Genomic DNA, 20853 nt, shown 5'->3' on the forward strand with positions numbered 1-20853 from the left:
GAAAAACATAAAATTCAACAAATATTCATGATAATTACTTTTAGTTAATTGGGAATAAAAGAAAATCTTCTTCATTTCCCCCAAGTCTGGGAAACCACACATAGTAGAGTATGGCCAGATGAGAAAAGTGACCCTCAAAAAGGGTAACTAACTTGCGCAAGGTCATGTATCAGTTTCAGTAGTAGAGCAAAGACTGGCCTGCATCTTAATTCTCAACTTTTTTCCCCCACAATACCATGTTGGTGCCGGAATATAGAGCTTTTTGCAAGACAAGTTAAAATATTCAAGATTTGCCATTATATAGATAACATTTATTTGAATCTCAAACATTGCCTGTTTCCAAAATTCTCATAAACATTAAGTTGAGTAAAATAACTTCTCCCTTGAAGTTTTTCCATTTGCTAGACCTTATCCTCAGCTGCTACTTCCAGCTTGCCTAGTTGCTAAGGAAAAAGGAAAATGTGTGTCTAAACTTGAAACATTCTTCACACAATATCATACACTTTTCATATTTCACACCACAATATATTAACAATACCAAAAAAGGGCTGATTTTATATATCCACCTCCTGGGTTCCAGCGATTCTCCTGCCTCAGCCTCCTGAGTAGCTGGGATTACAGGTGCCCGCCACCACACCCAACTCATTTTTCTATTTTTAATTGAGACGGGGTTTCACCATGTTGGTCAGGCTGGTCTCAAACTCCTGACCTCGTGATCCGCCCGCCTCAGCCACCCAAAGTGCTGGGATTACAGCTGTGAGCCACTGCGCCTGGTCGTTCCTATGTTATACTCTTGTGAATTTCCTGCTATGGAATCTCATTCTCAGATCTTGACCCCATTCCACCTGCCAGTTAGAAGTGAAGAATGGCTGTTCTTTGAGGAAAAATGGACCCTAAGTGGGGATCTACCCATTTCTTCTCTCATCCCCAATTCTCATTTCTCCAACTTGCAGGTGAAAGAGATCCTTCAGAATTTCTTCTTGCTTAGGCAAGCTGGCTCAATGCCTAGTGCCTTCTTACTGTGTCGTTTAAAACATTATGTCATTGAGTTTGCAGTATGAGATATGGCCTTTCTTTAGTCTTCTTTGAGATAACGCCGTCCCTCAAGTTTTGTTATATTTGTTCACTGTAGATATATTTCAAGTGGAGAAATTCAGTCAACACATACTCACTGTAGGTAGTCATCTAATGTTTTTAATGCCAAACATCTAAGCTGTCTTTCCCTTTGTAGAACTATAACATCCCACTCTTAGCCCAATTATTGAGGTTAATCTGCCCTTATAGCTGGGTTTCAGGGGGAATCTAGTATAACCCAATGCATGTATTTTAGCTCCTTGATCACCTGTACTAACTTACAGGAACCGGATGAGTTTGAAATTGCTGTGGTCTACCACGTAGAGCCTCAATCCAGAAGAAACAGATCCTGCTGATAGAATTTGAGCTCCAAATCAAGCTAGGTTCACAAAAACCGAGTTAGGTTTTGATATGGTTTTTTGTGTTCATTTAAATATGTATATAAAAAATAAGGCGAAATGTGAAAGTCTGCCTAGGAAAAACTGGAGTTTGCTTATTGTACTCTCTCTGTTAAAATACTCCCTTCAGACAAGCCCATGCTGAAATAGGATAGGTCTATTGCTAGTAGCACCCATTTCAATCACCAGGGCAGTTTATTACCCTTTTTTCTCTACAGAGAAAATACCAATCAATGGTCCCTAAAAGCTGGTCTACACACTGGCATGTGTCAGTGATAACATCTCCACCAGGCCATAGCATTCTTCTCAAATAAGTTCTACTACTATATGCCAATGAGCAAAGCCTTAAGCTAAGTCCTAGGTATGAGCGGTGTTAGGGCTTAGAACATGATACCCCAAAGTATGGTGCTTTAGCATGCTGAGTACTTTAAACTAAGAGAGATTAGAAGGCCTCAGAAGCAGCCTCAGAACCAAGGTCTCTGATCTTTTCCTGCCTTCCTGCTTCTGGCTCCCCTCTTCTCCAAAGTAAGCTGTAAAACCTAGAAATATTATTCCAACCTTCCCCACCCTCTCTATATCGTAAGACCCTCCTTCAGTAAGGGTCCTGCCCCATGCCCAGGAAGAAGGAAAGCTACACAGAAAGACCAAGAAAGACCTGAACAGACAGGTCTTGCGGGTTTCTTCAGTTTATTACCACTACATCGCACCTGTTTGTCCAATCACCTTTCTACATGGCTGTCCATTCTTCCATTCTTTGTCAAACATAAGCATAAAAACAGACAGTTTTACCTGCATATTTGAGTCTTCATTTCTGAAGGCTGCCATGTCACATAAAACTTGGATTAAATAAATTTGTTGTTTTTCTCTTGTTAACCAGTGTTTTGCTATAGGAGTGTTGGCTATGACCCTTAGGTCATATGTGACCTTAGCCAATGTGATAAGGAAAGGTATCACATTTTTCTGCCTCTACGGCAGCCACTGAGAGAGGCTGCTCTAAAACTCCCTTCCTACTCTCACTAACCAGGCAACAAGTGTGAATTTTCCCCCAGATTATTCAGGGAGAAGGCAGGAGAAGCAACTGAAGGCAAGGAAGCCATTGTTCTATGGCTTTTAGGTGTGCTCAAGATATACTGAAACAGTATTATGTAGCTTTCACTACAGCTAGCATACTTAAATGCCATCAAATTTACACAGAAAAGATGACGACAAAAAAAAAAAAAAGTCCTAGAAAAAGTTGACATTTGACCTCTAGTCTGTGGTGAACAGACTCCCAAGATGACAAACTTATATCCGGACCACAATTAAACGGTAAACATTACAAAATGGAAACTGTTTAATAAATTTCTACATTTAGATTTTCAAAAATATATCCTAGCAAAATGCTGCCAACTTTCTTCTGATGTGAAGGACTGTCCTTTATTCTAATTATAGATCTCTCTTGGTGTAAGGTAAAAATATTTACTTTTTTGACATTAGGTTGATAGTAAGATAGTAGAGTTTATTTTGCCCAGTACATATTAAAAACTGTCAACCTTAGGTTGGGCCCGTCCTTTTAATTTTTTAATATTAAGAGTCCATATTAAGTGGTCCAAAAGCTTGGAGGCCACTGAAACACAGTGCAGGTTGAACAAATTTCCATTCCCAGTGCCCGCCATAAGTTAGTCATGCCTGACATTTACAGAAAAAAAAAAAAGTAATAAACTAATTATCTTTCATTAATTAAAAGAACATATTTTACTTTATATGTTTCCCTAAGATTTTAATTAAAATACAGTAGTTCTCCCTTACCTGTGGGGGACGTTACAAGACACCCAATAGATGTCTGAAACCTTAGATAGTGCTAAATCCGACAGACTATTTTTTCCCCATATATAAATATCTATGATAAAACTTTATTTACAAATTAGGCACAGTAAGAGATTAACAACAATAAATAATAGAATAGAATAATTATAACATACGGTAATAAAAGTTATGTATATGAAATGTTTCTTTCTCTCAAAATATCTTGTCCTGCAGTCTACTCATTTAATATTTTTGGATCACAGTTGACTGTGGGTAACTGAAACTGTAGAAAGCAAAACTGCAGATAAGGATGGACTACTGTGATTCAAAGAAGTATGCCACACAGAATGTTACAAAAATACCAAAGAACTACAGGCAGACAGCGGATGAGAATTCTTTTAAAAAGAGATACAGGTGGAGCCAAGATGGCTGAATAGGAACAGCTCCAATCTGCAGCTCCCAGTGTGAGCGATGCAGAAGACGGGTGATTTCTGCATTTCCAACTGAGGTACCGGGTTCATCTCACTGGGGAGTGCCGGACAGTGCGTGCAGGACAGTGGGTGCAGCACACTGTGCATGAACTGAAGCAGGGCGAGGCATCGCCTCACCCGGGAAGCGCAAGCGGTCAGGGAATTCCCTTTCCTAGTCAAAGAAAGGGGTGACAGATGGCACCTGGAAAATTGGGTCACTCCCACCCAAATACTGTGCTTTTCCAACGGGCTTATCAAACGGCACACCAGGAGATTATATCCCGCACATGGCTTGGAGGGTCCTACGCCCACAGAGCCTCACTCATTGCTAGCACAGCAGTCTGAGATCAAACTGCAAGGCGGCAGTGAGGCTGGGGAAGGGGCGCCCGCCATTGCTTAGGTTTGAGTAGGTAAACAAACCTGCCGGGAAGCTCGAACTGGGTGGAGCCCACCACAGCTTAAGGAGGCCTGCCTGCCTCTGTAGGCTCCACCTCTGGGGGAAGGGCACAGACAAACAAAAGACAGCTATAACCTCAGTAGACTTAAATGTCCCTGTCTGACAGCTTTGAAGAGAGTAGTGGTTCTCCCAGCACGCAGCTGGACAACTGAGAACGGGCAGACTGCCTCCTGAAGTGGGTCCCTGACCCCTGAGTAGCCTAACTGGGAGGCAACCCCCAGTAGGGTCGGACTGACACCTCACACGGCCGGGTACTCCTCTGAGACAAAACTTCCAGAGGAATGATCAGGCAGCAGCATTTTCGGTTCACCAACATCTGCTTTTCTGCAGCCACCACTGCTGATGCCCAGGCAAACAGGGTCTGGAGTGGACCTCCAGGAAACTCCAACAGACCTGCAGCTGAGGGTCCTGACCGTTAGAAGGAAAACTAACAAACAGAAAGGACATCCACACCAAAAACCCATCTGTACATCACCATCGTCAAAGACCAAAGGTAGATAAAACCACAAAGATGGGGAAAAAACAGAGCAGAAAAACCAGAAACTCTAAAAATCAGAGTGCCTCTCCTCCTCCAAAGGAACGCAGCTCCTCACCAGCAATGGAACAAAGCTGGACGGAGAATGACTTTGACGAGTTGAGAGAAGAAGGCTTCAGAATATCAAACTACTCCAAGCTAAAGGAGGAAGTTCGAACCAATGGCAAAAGAAGTTAAACACTTTGAAAAAAAATTAGACAAATGGATAACTAGAATAACCAATGCAGAGAAGTCCTTAAAGGACCTGATGGAGCTGAAAACCATGGCACGAGAACTACGTGACAAATGCACAAGCCTCAGTAACCGATGCGATCAACTGGAAGAAAGGGTATCAGCAATGGAAGATGAAATGAATGAAATGAAGTGTGAAGAGAAGTTTAGAGAAAAAAGAATAAAAAAGAAATGAACAAAGCCTCCAAGAAATATGGGACTATGTGAAAAGACCAAATCTACGTCTAATTGGTGTACCTGAAAGTGACGGGGAGAATGGAATCAAGTTGGAAAACACGCTGCAGGATATTATCCAGGAGAACTTCCCCAATCTAGCAAGGCAGGCCAACATTCAAATTCAGGAAATACAGAGAATGCCACAAAGATACTCCTCGAGAAGAGCAACTCCAAGACACATAATTGTCGGATTCACCAAAGTTGAAATGAAGGAAAAAATGTTAAGGGCAGCCAGAGAGAAAGGTCGGGTTACCCACAAAGGGAAGCCCATCAGACTAACAGTAGATCTCTTGGCAGAAACTCTACAAGCCAGAAGAGAGTGGGGGCCAATATTCAACATTCTTAAAGAAAAGAATTTTCAACCCAGAATTTCATATCCAGCCAAACTAAGCTTCATAAGTGAAGGAGAAATAAAATCCTTTACAGACAAGCAAATGCTGAGAGATTTTGTCACCACCAGGCCTGCCTTACAAGAACTCCTGAAGGAAGCACTAAACATGGAAAGGAACAACCGGTATCAGTCACTGCAAAAACATGCCAAATTGTAAAGACCATCAGTGCTAGGAAGAAACTGCATCAACTAACGAGCAAAATAACCAGCTAACATCATAATGACAGAATCAAATTCACACATAACAATACTAACCTCAAATGTAAATGGGCTAAATGCTCCAATTAAAAGGCACAGACTGGCAAATTGGATAAAAAGTCAAGACCCATCAGTGTGCTGTATTCAGGAAACCCATCTCACATGCAGAGACACAAATAGGCTCAAAATAAAGGGATGGAGGAAGATCTACCAAGCAAATGGAAAACAAAAAAAGGCAGGGATTGCAATCCTAGTCACGGATAAAACAGACTTTAAACCAACAAAGATCAAAAGAGACAAAGAAGGCCATTACATAATGGAAAAGGGATCAATTCAACAAGAAGAACTAACTATCCTAAATATATATGCACCCAATACAGGAGCACCCAGATTCATAAAGCAAGTCCTGAGTGACCTACAAAGAGACTTAGACTCCCACACAATAATAATGGGAGACTTTAACACCCCACTGTCAACATTAGACAGATCAATGAGACAGAAAGTTAACAAGGATATCCAGGAATTGAACTCAGCTCTGCACCAAGCAGACCTAATAGACATCTACAGAACTCTCCACCCCAAATCAACAGAATATACATTTTTTTCAGCACCACACCACACCTATTCCAAAATTGACCACATACTTGGAAGTAAAGCACTCCTCAGCAAATGTAAAAGAACAGAAATTATAACAAACTGTCTCTCAGACCACAGTGCAACCAAACTAGAAAGCAGGATTAAGAAACTCACTCAAAACCACTCAACTACATGGAAACTGAACAACCTGCTCCTGAATGACTACTGGGTACATAACGAAATGAAGGCAGAAATAAAGATGTTCTTTCTAACCAATGAGAACAAAGACACAACATACCAGAATCTCTGGGACACATTAAAAGCAGTGTGTAGAGGGAAATGTATAGCACTAAATGCCCACAAGAGAAAGCACGAAAGATCCAAAATTGACACCCTAACATCACAATTAAAAGAACTAGAAAAGCAAGAGCAAACACATTCAAAAGCTAGCAAAAGGCAAGAAATAACTAAGATCAGAGCAGAACTGAAGGAAATAGAGACACAAAAAACCCTTCAAAAAATCAATGAATCCAGGAGCTGGCTTTTTGAAAAGATCAACAAAATTGATAGACAGCTAGCAAGACTAATTAAGAAGAAAAGAGAGAAGAATCAAATAGACGCAATAAAAAATGATAAAGGGGATATCACCACCGATCCCACAGAAATACAAACTACCATCAGAGAATACTACAAACACCTCTATGCAAATAAACTAGAAAATCTAGAAGAAATGGATAAATTCCTCGACACATACACTCTCCCAAGACTAAACCAGGAAGAAGTTGAATCTCTGAATAGACCAATAACAGGAAATGAAATTGAGGCAATAATTAATAGCTTACCAACCAAAAAAAGTCCAGGACCAGATCGATTCACAGCCGAATTCTACCAGAGGTACAAGGAGGAGCTGGTACCATTCCTTCTGAAACTATTCCAGTCAATAGAAAAAGAGGGAATCCTCCCTAACTCATTCTATGAGGCCAGCATCATCCTGATACCAAAGCCTGGCAGAGACACAACAAAAAAAGAGAATTTTAGACCAATATCCTTCATGAACATTGATGCAAAAATCCTCAATAAAATACTGGCAAACTGAATCCCGCAGCACATCAAAAAGCTTATCCACCATGATCAAGTGGGCTTCATCCCTGGGATGCAAGGCTGGTTCAACATATGAAAATCAATAAACGTAATCCAGCATATAAACAGAACCAAAGACAAAAACCACATGATTATCTCAATAGATGCAGAAAAGGCCTTTGACAAAATTCAACAACACTTCATGCTAAAAACTCTCAATAAATTAGGTATTGATGGGATGTATCTCAAAATAATAAGAGCTATCTATGACAAACCCACAGCCAATATCATATGGAATGGACAAAAACTGGAAGCATTCCCTTTGAAAACTGGCACAAGACAGGGATGCCCTCTCCTACCACTCCTATTCAACATAGTGTTGAAAGTTCTGGCCAGGGCAATCAGGCAGAAGAAGGAAATAAAGGGCATTCAATTAGGAAAAGAGGAAGTCAAATTGTCCCTGTTTGCAGATGACATGATTGTATATCTAGAAAACCCCATCGTCTCAGCCCAAAATCTCCTTAAGCTGATAAGCAACTTCAGCAAACTCTCATGATGCAAAATCAATGTGCAAAAATCACAAGCATTCTTATACACCAATAACAGACAAATAGAGAGCCAAATCATGAGTGAACTCCCATTCACAATTGCTTCAAAGAGAATAAAATACCTAGGAATCCAACTTACAAGGGATGTGAAGGACCTCTTCAAGGAGAACTACAACCACTGCTCAATGAAATAAAAGAGGATACAAACAAATGGAAGAACATTCCATGCTCCTGGGTAGGAAGAATCAATATCATGAAAATGGCCATGTTGCCCAAGGTAATTTATAGATTCAATGCCATCCCCATCAAGCTACCAATGACTTTCTTCACAAAATTGGAAAAAACTACTTTAAAGTTCATATGGAACCAAAAAAGAGCCCACATTGCCAAGTCAATCCTAAGCCAAAAGAACAAAGCTGGAGGCATCACGCTACCTGACTTCAAACTCCTACAAGGCTACAGTAACCAAAACAGCATGGTACTGGTACCAAAACAGAGATATAGACCAATGGAACAGAACAGAGCCCTCAGAAATAATCCCACATATCTACAACCATCTGATCTTTGACAAACCTGACAAAAACAAGCAATGGGGAAAGGATTCCCTATTTAATAAATGGTGCTGGGAAAACTGGCTAGCCATATGTAGAAAGCTGAAACTGGATTCCTTCCTTACACCTTATACAAAAATTAATTCAAGATGGATTAAAGACTTACATGTTAGACCTAAAACCATAAAAACCCTAGAAGAAAACCTAGGCAATACCATTCAGGACATAGGCATGGGCAAGGATTTCATGTCTAAAACACCAAAAGCAATGGCAACAAAAGCCAAAATTGACAAATGGGATCTAATTAAACTAAAGAGCTTCTGCACAGCAAAAGAAACCACCATCAGAGTGAACAGGCAACCTACAGAATGGGAGAAAATTTTTGCAACCTGCTCATCTGACAAAGGGCTAATATCCAGAATCTACAATGAACTCAAACAAATTTACAAGAAAAAAAACAAACAACCCCATCAAAAAGTGGGCGAAGGATATGAACAGACACTTGTCAAAAGAAGACATTTATGCAGCCAAAATCACATGAAAAAATGCTCATCATCACTGGCCATCAGATAAATGCAAATCAAAACCACAATGAGATACCATCTCACACCAGTTAGAATGGCAATCATTAAAAAGTCAGAAAACAACAGGTGCTGGAGAGGATGTGGAGAAATAGGAACACTTTTACACTGTTGGTGGGACTGTAAACTAGTTCAACCATTGTGGAAGTCGGTGTGGCGATTCCTCAGGGATCTAGAACTAGAAATACCATTTGACCCAGCCCTCCCATTATTGGGTATATACCCAAGGGATTATAAATCAGGCTGCTATAAAGACACATGCACACGTATGTTTATTGCGGCACTATTCACAATAGCAAAGACTTGGAACCAACCCAAATGTCCAACAATGATAGACTGGATTAAGAAAATGTGGCACATATACACCATGGAATACTATGCAGCCATAAAAAAGGATGAGTTCATGTCCTTTGTAGGAACATGGATGAAGCTGGAAACCATCATTCTCAGCAAACTATCGCAAGGACAAGAAACCAAACACCACATATTCTCACTCCTAGGTGGGAATTGAACAATGAGAACACATGGACACAGGAAGGGGAGCATCACACAACGGGGACTGTTGTGGGTTGGGGGAGAGGGGAGGGATAGCATTAGGAGATATACCTAATGAAATGACGAGTTAATGGGTGCAGCACACCAACATGGCACATGTATACATATGTAACAAACCTGCACATTGTGCACATGTACCCTAAAACTTAAAGTATAATAATAATAAAAACAAGAAAAAAAAAGAGATACGTAATAGAGAAGAAAAATAAACCGTTTTTATATACACTATTTGTACGTTAATTATAAACCGTGGCAGTAAAAGCTTTCCGAACATTGGCAAGAAAAGCTGAAAAATTGTTGGTCTTCCTTACATTCTCTTGAAATTCTGCTAGGCCCTCAAGATGAGGGGCACTATCTGACACTAGAAAAAAAGAAAGAAATCAAAGACAATTAGAATGAGTTTTTTTATGGCAGAGAAGTATTTCTAATCTAGATGCTCTCATCTGGTTTGAATGTCAATTCCATCTTAATGAAATTCTTTGAGCAAAAAAGGATACACTTGATTTTCCTATGCCAAATATCTTTTGGACCTTTCCTTCGTTTAATCTCTAAATATTCAAATCTTAAGTACTATAATCTTGCTTTAAATTCAAACAGATGGCACTCAAGGATCGAAGAGTTTAGTGACACAGAATGACCCTGCCCATCATCTTAAACTTATATATTTTGTTTTAACTATTTAAACTTTTTTTTTAAAACTGTTAAGTCATTTTTATCTGCAAAACTTTGGTCTGACTGACTTTTCATTTCTGACCACTGGAATTAAAAAAAAAAAAAGGAACAATTTTCTTTTTTTTTGAGACAGATTCTTGATTTGTCACCAAGCCTGGAAGTACAGTGGTGAGATCCCAGCTCACTGCAAACTCTGCCTCCTGGCTTCAAGCAATTCTTTTGCCTCAGCTTTCTGAGTAGCTGGGATTATAGGTAACATGTCCAGCTAACTTTTGTATTTTCAGTAGAGGCAGGGTTTCACCATGTTACCCAAGCTAGTCTTGAATTCCTGACCTCAAGTGATCCGCCTGCCTCTGCCTCCCAAAGTGCTGGGATTACAGGCGTGAGCCGCCATGCCCAGCCTGAAAAAAGAACAGTTTTCAATGCCCAGCCTTAATAACTTACAATTATGAAAGAAATATCTAGAATTTTCCAAGTGAAATGGCAGGCATTAGAAAATGTGGTTGCTATTCCAAGAGTGGTATTTACAGGGGCTATTAATCAAATGAGACTCAAGGTCACGAATAACAGTATTGTCCTTGTATGTAGTTGTACCAGCTGGTACACTGGGACAAGTCTCCAGTGAAGGTGGTCAAAGGAAAAGAAATTCACCCATTATCAGATTTCCAGCTCTCTTGTACAGATTGCTTAGGAAACAAGGTCCATGACCACAGCAGAGAAACAACAGCAAAGGGCATCTTGTCCAAAATGTATCCTGTATATTCTATTTTAATATACTATCATGTACTATCAGATTATACCATAAGAGAATATCCAATTTAGAGAAAATTGAAAAGCTAGATAAGAGGTTTTTGGGGCTTGCTTTTTAAAATCTAGCACTAATTAGATTGGAAGATATTTATCTAGAGAGAAAAAAACCCAAACATCTGTATAAGAAATCAGATTCTCAAAATATTAATTCCCCAGAAATAGGAACTGAGTCACCAGGGCACAGCGCTGTGCCAGCTCAGCAGTTCACCTGAGTGTCTGTCAGCTACAAAGGCTTTAAGATGATAGCATAGGTGTAATGAGCTGAGAACCATTTTTATGAATTCCAATAAATTAAGGATTACTTGTACAGGGGCATTAGAAGAATAAACAAGAGATAAATATATTTCTATTCTCTTCTTGTTCACATTATTATCAATGATATATATTCCTTATAAATCAAAGGCCTTTTGGCCAGCTGCAGAATCAGTAACTAACCTTTATTATCAATGTGTGAGATTTGCAGGATTCGTATTTCAAAAATGTATTTTTGGGAAAATAAATTGTTAATTCTGGTGACTTTACATTTGATTTTAAAATCATCTACTTGGATAAATTCTAATATTCACATTTAAGCAGCCATTTTCTTTAAAGCTTCACCTTTTAAAAAAGTTATCTAAAGGGACAATTCATATTTGCACATAAATGCAATGATCTTTGTTTTTAGATTGTTCAGACACTGTGGCACTGTGCCATCCTGAAGAGATGCTACTTATTAAGGATCTTAGACAATATCTATTAATCAAGACTATATTCACTTCCTTTAGAAGACTATACTCCAAGAAGCAAGACTGAAAAAGGAAGCAATAGAGTCTGGAGCTATTACTTTCCTCCATATTACTTTATATGCTGATTGAAATAACATTTTGGAACGCCAATCTTAAATACCAGTTAGGAGATATTAGTACATACCTTCATAGTCCCTTGCTTCATTGAGATGCAAGGAAAACATAAATGGGCTCTCAGGATTCTTAGGGTCAATATTAGTGAAAATAAACTGCAATTTCTCACCTGAAAAGAGATTAAACTATTTAGTGTGTCAAAGCTTTCAATGGAGATACCCTTTCTTACTCCATCTTTGATCAATATCTGCACTGCTAAGTATATACAGTCATGTAACCAACATTTCCAAATGCAGAAGTTACAAATTCGTTTTAAAATATATTATAGTTTCAATATGACATCAAAAATACAGTCAACAAAAGAAAAACTAGATAAATTGGACTTTGTTAAAATTAAAAACTTTTGTCCTTCAAAGAACACTATCAAGAGAAGAAAAGACAACCTAAAGAATGGGAGAAAATATTTGCAATCATTTATCTGATAAAGGTTGAATACACAGAATGTATTCAAAACTCCTGCAACTAAAAACCACCCAATTCAATAATGGGCAAAAAATCTGAAAGGACATTTCTCCAAAGAATATATAAAAATGGCCATTAAGTACACAAAAAGATGCTCAACATCATTAGTCATTATGTAAATGCAAGCCGAAACTACAATGAGATACCATTTCATACTCAGTAGGATGGCAAATAAATAAATGGAAAATAACAGTGTTGGTGAGGATGTGGAGAAACTGGAACCCTAGTACATTGCTGGTAGAAATGTAAAATGGTACAGCCACTGTGAAAAACAGTTTGGCAGATCCTCAAAAAGTTTAAATACAGAATTACAATATGACCCAGCAATTCCACTCCTAAGTATAGAGCTGAAAGAATTGAAAACGGAGACTCAAGTAGATAACTGTATGCCAATGTTCATAGCAGCATTATGCATAGTAGCCAAAAAGTGGAAATAACCCAGTGCCCACCAACAGATGAATGGATATAGTATACACATACAATGGAACATTGTTCAGCCATAAAATGGAATGAACTTGGCTGCTGTGGTCTTTTTTATGATTCACTAGGAGAACTCATAGGATTCACTCAGCAGCATATGGCCATACTCAGGGCTATGACTTATTACAGCAGAAGGATATAGCGAAATCAGCAAAGGGAAAAGGTACATGGAGTAAAGTCCAAGGAGAACCAGGCATAAGCTTCCAGAACCTCTAATGAGCTTCCTGGTAGACAACACTTCACGTGTGTTGTCACAATTTGATGCTGAAGGAATTAGCACATCCTGTTTGACTCTACTGGGTTAGGACTCTTGAAAGCTTGTGCCAGGTTTCCTGTAGACTTTGCCCCACGTGCTATTGTTTCTTTGCTGATTCTGTTCTGTATCCTTTTGCTGCAGTAAATCTTAGCTATGAATATGACTATATGCTAATTCCTTCAAGTGAATCAACAAACCTGAGAGTGATCTTGGGAAGCCCAGACACAACAGACATTGCCATACATTAGCGATGTACATGTGATATACATGCAACAGGCATCAAAATATTCATGTGTTTTAGCCTAGTAATTCCTCTCTGGGAAACAATTCTATGAAAAACCATACAAAGAAAATGGGAAAGTCTATGCTCACTGGTTTACAATAGTCCCCCTTTATCCACCGGGAAGAAATATGTTCCAAGACCCCAACAGATGCCTGAAACCATAGATAGTACCAAACACTATGTAAACAGATGCTCCTTGACTTACAATGGCGTTATGTGCCAATAAACACATCAAAAGTCAAAAACATTGTAAGGCAAAAATGCATTTAACACCCTGATAAACTGATTATAAAGTCAAAAAATTGTAAGTTGAACTATCATAAGTCAGGGACTGTCCATACTATGTATTTTCCTATACATTCATACCTATGATAAAGTTTATGTTGTAAATTAGGCACAGAAAGAGATTAACAACAACTAATAATAAAACAGAACAATTACAACAACATACTGTAATAAAAGTTATATGAATGTAGCTTCTCTCCCTCTCACAATATCTTATTGTACCATACTCATCCATTTAATATCATCAGACCACGGTTGAACATGGGTAACAGAAACCGTGAATAAGTGGGGATGACTGTATTTCTAAAACTGAAAAAAATGGCAGAATCCAAATGTTGGTAGAAGCAAAATATGTGCTAAACAATAGGTAAATGGTTGAATAAATTATGCTATATTAATAGAATGAATTATTACATCACTACTTAAAAATTACCATTATGAAGACTACAGCAACTGAGGAAATGCTCAGAATACAATGCTGATAGGAAGAACAAAAATTATTTGCATGTTGACAATCATGCCAAAAATACATTTATTAAAATACCGAATGATAAATAACTACAGCATCAGTAGCTACATTAGGATAATTTAAAAATTGTAATTTTTTCCTATTTTCTAAAAAGTTAATGTGGTCATTATTTTAGTTGAAAATATTTTTAAAATTTTCCTCTACTTAAGAAAAGCCATACTTTTGTAATCTCCTATATTTTATTTATATTAACAAACTTACCATAAATTTTTCGAATTTCTAGTCCAAGTCGATCTTTATACAAGTCTGCAGATTTCTGCAGCCTTTTCAACCTCTCTGCATTCGCTTTATTAGCAGTAGAAATAGCTGATTAAAAAACACACACAATATTAAATGTTTTAAATAATAGCAAATTAATGCTCACTGAGTTAATTTTTTAAACTTAAAATCAACTATAAAATGATGCCAAGCCTATAAATCTGCTTCCATTTATTGTTTCTATATCTACCAGTTGGCTAAAAGAAGCTTCTGTTCATTCAAGTTGGAAGGAAAAACTGCTCAGGAAAATGTATACAGACAGTGAGAAGAATAAGCCTTGTCTTACTTTATTATGTAGTAGCATAAGTAAATAGGCCAGGGATTTGTATGGCTGGCATAGAAATAGACTTCATTTATACTACTGTGCTTTTTTTCTAGATAACCAATTGCTTCATGGGAAAATGTTCTCTTCCTTTAACATAACTATTTCTTATGAGAGGTCAGCCTTATTTCATGCTAGTTTAGTTTTTTCTTTTTTCTTTTTTTTAAGTTAGCACAATAGTCCCTAAATATACTTTAAAGTAGCACAATAGTCCCTAAGTAATGAGAAAAATAATTTCACAATTTAGACTTGGATAAGAACTCCACAAGAAAAAGCATTTACAAAACAAACTTTGCTATTTTCAGATTTGAAGAATAGATTACCTAGTTTGTGAGCAAACAAGGCTCCTTTCTAAAAGATGCATTCATTTGAATATGAAAGTTCTTTATACATAAGAGATTTTGCAGCATAAAAAGAACGCTTAACATTACCTGGCAGAGAATGTATGGTCAATAAATATTTGTTGCATAAAGTACACTATGGCTTGTCCAAAGCAAATTTTATTCAGGGACACCATTTCTCACTCTGCTTAATTAAAACCTCCTATCAATTTCATTATTACTGATTATATTAAAAATAACAAGAGAAGGCCCTTTAAGTAAGACAAAAGAAAATAAAACCCAGTTAGTTAACTTTAATGACATCTTGCAGAGATGAGTGGCTGGTTATGCCCTGCGGTACTGTAATCCATTTTTAGCAATGAACTGGAACAGGCAAGATGTACTTAATAAAGGTGAACCGTCACCACTTTCCATTTTAGATCAGTATGTTTATAAGAGGAAACTTACTTTCCTTCTTCCTAGAATATTCTTCCTTAAGATCCTGGATATTTGCAGTCAGTACTTCCAATTCCTGCTTTTTGCCTTTTACTTCAGCAATCAATTTTAACAAGTTATCCTTTTTTTCTTGAATGAGCTTATTTTGCTTGCTGATCTCTGTAAGAAGCACAAGGTATTAGCTAGAATATGCTTGGCTCTCTGACATGTATCTAAGAAAAGGCCAAAGTTTACTGACTTTCATAAAGATTAATAAAGAATGTTTTGACTGATAAGCATTTTCTAATGATTCAAAATTATAAAAGACAAAAAAGAAAAAAAACCTAATCTATTCTTTCCTACTCATCTTTAAAAAAAATGAGACAGAAAAGCTTCTTAAAATGAGAATACCAAATTAAATCAAGAAACAGAAAATCAAAAGATCATGACCCTTGCAGCTCCCCACTCCAAATAAGCACAGAAATAAAAACTACCAACAAAGATAACTAAACTCTATTATTTATTTTATTTTTATATTTTTTTGAAACAGGGTCTCACTGTTGCCCAGGCTGGAATACAGTGGCACAATCACTACTCATTGCAGCCTCCCACCTTAGCATCCCTAGTACCTGGGACTACAGGCACACACCACATCATGCCTGGCTGATTTTTAAATTTTTTTGTCTCACTATGTTGCCCAGGCTAGTCTCAAACTCTTAGGCTCAAGCAATCCTCCTACCTCAGCCTCTCAAAGTGCTGGGATTACCAGTGCAAGCCACCACGCCTGGCCAACAACCAAACTCTAGAAGATGGTTTTAAACAGTGCTTTGAGGAAAAGCCTCACTCTAATGCTATATAAATTATTCCGGAACATACCAAAAGACAGAAATAAGTGAAGGAAGACAGGTGGGCAGGCAAAGCTTACAATGTAAGCATAATTCTAAAGCTAAAACAAAAAATTAAAGATAGCACTTGCCCTCTACCCACAACTATATAAACTAATCTCACTTAAAAACATAGGTGCAAAGATGCTCAATAAAATATTAAGTTACATTAAAAATAATCCACTAAGAGCAAATATAGTTTATACCAAGGATTTTACATAGTGAAGGTGTAATATTAGGAAAATCCATCACATGAATAAGAATTGAAGAGACATTTCATATGAATTCAGCATCCACTCCTGACTATTCTTAACTATAAATGGAAGGACATTTAACATGATAGAAACAAATCAAAAACCTTTCAAATCTCATAATATATATTTGGCATTTCCAAAAGGAATAAAATAGATGCCAGTTAGCACTGTTATTTAATATTTCCCTAGAAGTTTCTGGCCAAGATAAGATATTTAGCTGGTAAAACTATAAGGAAAAAACAAGAACTATTTTTCATTATATGTAGACAATAGACATCTATCTAGAATACTCAGAAAAATCTACTGAAAACCTATCAGAATTTGTGGTACTACACACCAAAAAAATCAATAGTTTTTGTACATAACACCAGTGATTAATACATAGGTAAGAATAGATATTTATACTAATATTAATAGCTGCAATATTCGTTTTTGTTCTTTGTTTTTATTGGTTTTATTAGTTTTTGCTATTCTGTGCTATTTTTAAGTACTGGCATACGTTGGAGATATTGCAAGTTCTATTCCAGATCACTGTGATAAAGCGAATATTGCCATAAAGCAAGTCACACAAATGTTTTGGTTTCCCAGTACATAGAAAAGTTATTTTACACTATATTGTAGTCTATTACGCGTGCAATAGCATTATGGCTAAAAAACAAATGTACATATCTTAATTAAAAATATTTTATTGCTAAAATATGCTAATAATCATCTGAGCCTTCAGCAAGTCCTAAACTTTTGCAGGGGGAGGGTCTTGCCTTGATGTTGATGGCTGCTGACTGATCAGAGTGGTAGCTGCTTAAGGTTGGGGTGGCTGTGGCAATTTATTATAATAGGACAACAATAAAGTTTGCTGCATTAATCAACTCTTTCATGAAAGATTTCTCTGCAGCATACAATGATGTTTGACAGCATTTACCCCTGGTAGAACTGTTTTCAAAATTGGAGTCAGTCTTCTCAAACCCTGCTGCTACTTTATCAACTAAGTTTATATAATAGTCTAAATCCTTTGTTGTCAGTTAAACAATGTTCACAGCATCTTCACCAGGAGTGGATTCCATTCCATAAAACCACTTTCTTTGCTTATCCATAAGAAGCAACTCCTTATCCATTCAAGTTTTATCTGAGATGGCAGCAATTCGGTCACATCTTCAGGCTCCACTTCTAAATCTAGGTCTCTTGTGATTTCCACCACATCTGTAGTTACTTTCTCCATTGAAGTCTTGAACCTCTCAAAGTCATCCATGAGGGTTAAAATCAACTTCTTCCAAGCTCTTGTTCATGTTGATATTTTGACCTCTTCCTGTGAATCATGAATGTTCTATGGCATCTAGAATGGTGAATCCTTTCTCTGGAAGGTTTTCAATTTATTTTGCCCAGATCTATCAGAGTTAATCACTATTTGGGTAGCTATAACCTTATTTCTTAAATAATGAGACATGAAAGTCAAAATTACCCCTTGATCCATGGGCTGCAGAATGGATGTTGTCTTAGTAGGCATGAAAACAACACTAATCTCCATCAGCGCTCTTGAGTGACCAGATGCACTGTTAATGAGCAGAAATATTTTGAAAGCCATCTTTTTTCCTGAGCAGAAGGCCTCAACAGTGGGCCTAAAATATTCAGTAAACTATGCTATACACACATGTGCTGTCATCTAGGCTTTGCTATTCCATTTATAGAACATAGGCAGAGTAGATTTAGTATAATTCTTAAGGGCCCTAGGATTTGGGGAATGGCAAGTGAGCACAGGCTTCAACTTAAAGTCACCAGGTGCATTAGTCACTAAAGAGTCAGCCTGTCTTTGAAGCTTCAAAGCAGGCCTTGACTTCTCTCTAGCTATGAAAGTCCTAGATGGCATCTTCTTCCAATAGAAAACTGCTTTTTCATCTACATCAAAAATCCGTTCTTTAATGATCTGTTCATTCAATGATCTTAGCTAGATAACTTGCTGTAGCTTCTACATTAGCACTTCTGCTTCATCTTGCATTTTTATTTTATGGAGGCAGCTGCTTTCCTTAAACCTCAAGAACCAACTTCTGCTAGCTTCAAACTTTTCTTCTGAAACTTCCTCATCTTTCTCAAGCCTTCACAGAATTGAAGAGGGCTAGAGTCTTACCCTGAATTAGGCTTTTGCTTAAGGGAATGTTGTGGTTTGTTTGCTCTTCTATTAAGGCCACTAAAATTTTCTCTAACAATAAGGCTGTTTTTCTTTCTTATCATTCGTGTGTTCACTGAATTAGCACTTTTGCTAATTGGCGCAAGAGGCCAAGCTTTCAGCCTATCTCAGCTTTTGACACACTTTCCCACTAAGCTTAATCATTTCTAGCTTTTGATTTAAAGTGAGAGACCTATGACTCCTTCTTTCAGTTGAACAATTAGAGGTCACTATAGGGTTATTAATTGGCCTAATTTCAATACTGGAGACTAGGGAGGCCCAAGGAGAGGAAGAATGACAGGAATGGCTGGTCAGCAGAGCAGTCAGAAGTCATTCAACATTTATCCATTAAGTTTGTCATCTTATATGGGTGTCATTCATGGCACTTAAAACAATTACAATAGTAACGTCAAAGATCACTGATCATAGAGCACCACAAGAAATACAATAATGACAAGTTTGAAATCTTGTGAGAATTACCAACATGTGACAGATACGAAGTCACCACATGCTGATGGAAAAATGGTGCCCACAGACTTGCTTGACACATGGTTGCCATTAACCTTTAATTTGTAAAAATTGCAATATCTGTAAAGTGCAATAAAGCGAAGTGCAATAAAACAAGGTATCCATGTACCAAAATACTGGCCTTTTACATCTGTCTCACATATTGGCCAGCACCTCATTACTCCTTCTTGGCTTTAATCTCTCTACCTTCCCTGCCTTCCCCATGTCCCTGTCACTCTCTGTACAAGTTCTTCTTGCCCTAGCCCTCTTAAACACTCAGCTTCTGCAACTACCCACCCCTTTCTCACACACATGCTCAAAATAAAAACAACAATGCCTGTGCATAAACCTGGCCAAACCTCTCTGCTGGGAAAGGAGTAACCCTGGCAGGGCCACTTCTTCCTCTGTTTGTTGGAAGAAAGATACAACCGCTGCTACTTGGGGCCCATTGCACAGAGATGGTGTCCCCAAAATGCCAATCAGGGGGCTAGACAAAGCAGGAAGGCACAAAAAGCATAAGAGCTCTAGGGCAGAGGCTACTGAGGTCAAATAAGCAGAGCCAGTAGAGCTCAAGTGGTGCTTTATAATGTGCTTATGAATTTCTGAATTAAAGATTTAGTTTTACTAATACTTAAATGAAATCTAAACACTTTAAAATCGAATGCCAATTAATGCCAGTAGTCTAGAATTGTATCAAATAAACCAAACTATCTATACTGTCATTTAATTCCAGTATCATAATTACAAGTAAATATGTGCTCCAAGGATGAGTAATCTTTTTCTCAAAGTTAAACAAGTTAGTCCATCACTGAATTTATGAAGACTTTAAATACCATAAATCTTCAAAAGAGAAATACACTATGATCTGTTTCCCAAATTGAAGTGAGCATGGAATTCTCAGTGCTTGAACAACATCTCTCAAGACAAGCATTCCTCAGGCAACAGGAAAATCTCGTTTACAGAGGTAACAAACAGAAAATTCAGAATCAACCTAGATCAAGAAATATGTAGGCTCTGTTTGAAAAAAACTGCAAAGCTTGTCTGAGACACATATTTGATCTGGATATATGAAGAGATATTTTATGCTTCTAAATATTATAAAAGATATGCCAAAAAAACGTTGGCAGTTAGGAAGTTAATATGATAAATGAAATATCAAATCAATGTTCAAGAGGTAGATTATTCTCTAAACAGTGCTGAAATCCAAAATAAATTCTTTAGTCTTTTACTACTTTTTTAAAAGAAGAGGAAAAACACTCAGCAGTTCAGTAACTTGCCCAAAGCTGTATTTGCTAGGATAAAATAAATAATAAGGGCCAGGCATGGCGGCTCACGCCTGTAATCCCTGCACTTTGCAACGCTCAGGCTGGCGGATCATGAGGTCAGGAGATCG

The 20853-nt window shown here is 37.6% G+C and overlaps 1 protein-coding gene across 1 annotated transcript in view; it reads right to left on the reverse strand.

Annotated features, from left to right (window-relative positions):
- Nucleotides 1-9839: 9839 nt before the first annotated feature.
- SPC25 (SPC25 component of NDC80 kinetochore complex) overlaps nucleotides 9840-20853 on the reverse strand; it is a 41951-nt gene continuing 30937 nt past the window's right edge. Inside the window, exons 5-8 of the mRNA XM_034954439.3 lie at nucleotides 15691-15837; nucleotides 14524-14628; nucleotides 12038-12136; nucleotides 9840-10007 (exon numbers count right to left, since the gene is read on the reverse strand). Of these exons, the coding sequence (XP_034810330.1) occupies nucleotides 9883-10007; nucleotides 12038-12136; nucleotides 14524-14628; nucleotides 15691-15837 (476 nt within the window). The 3' untranslated portion in view covers nucleotides 9840-9882. The remainder of the gene's footprint in view (nucleotides 10008-12037; nucleotides 12137-14523; nucleotides 14629-15690; nucleotides 15838-20853) is intronic.

Source organism: Pan paniscus, chromosome 13, assembly GCF_029289425.2.
Source record: "Pan paniscus chromosome 13, NHGRI_mPanPan1-v2.0_pri, whole genome shotgun sequence".
Classification (NCBI taxonomy): Eukaryota; Metazoa; Chordata; class Mammalia; order Primates; family Hominidae; genus Pan; species Pan paniscus.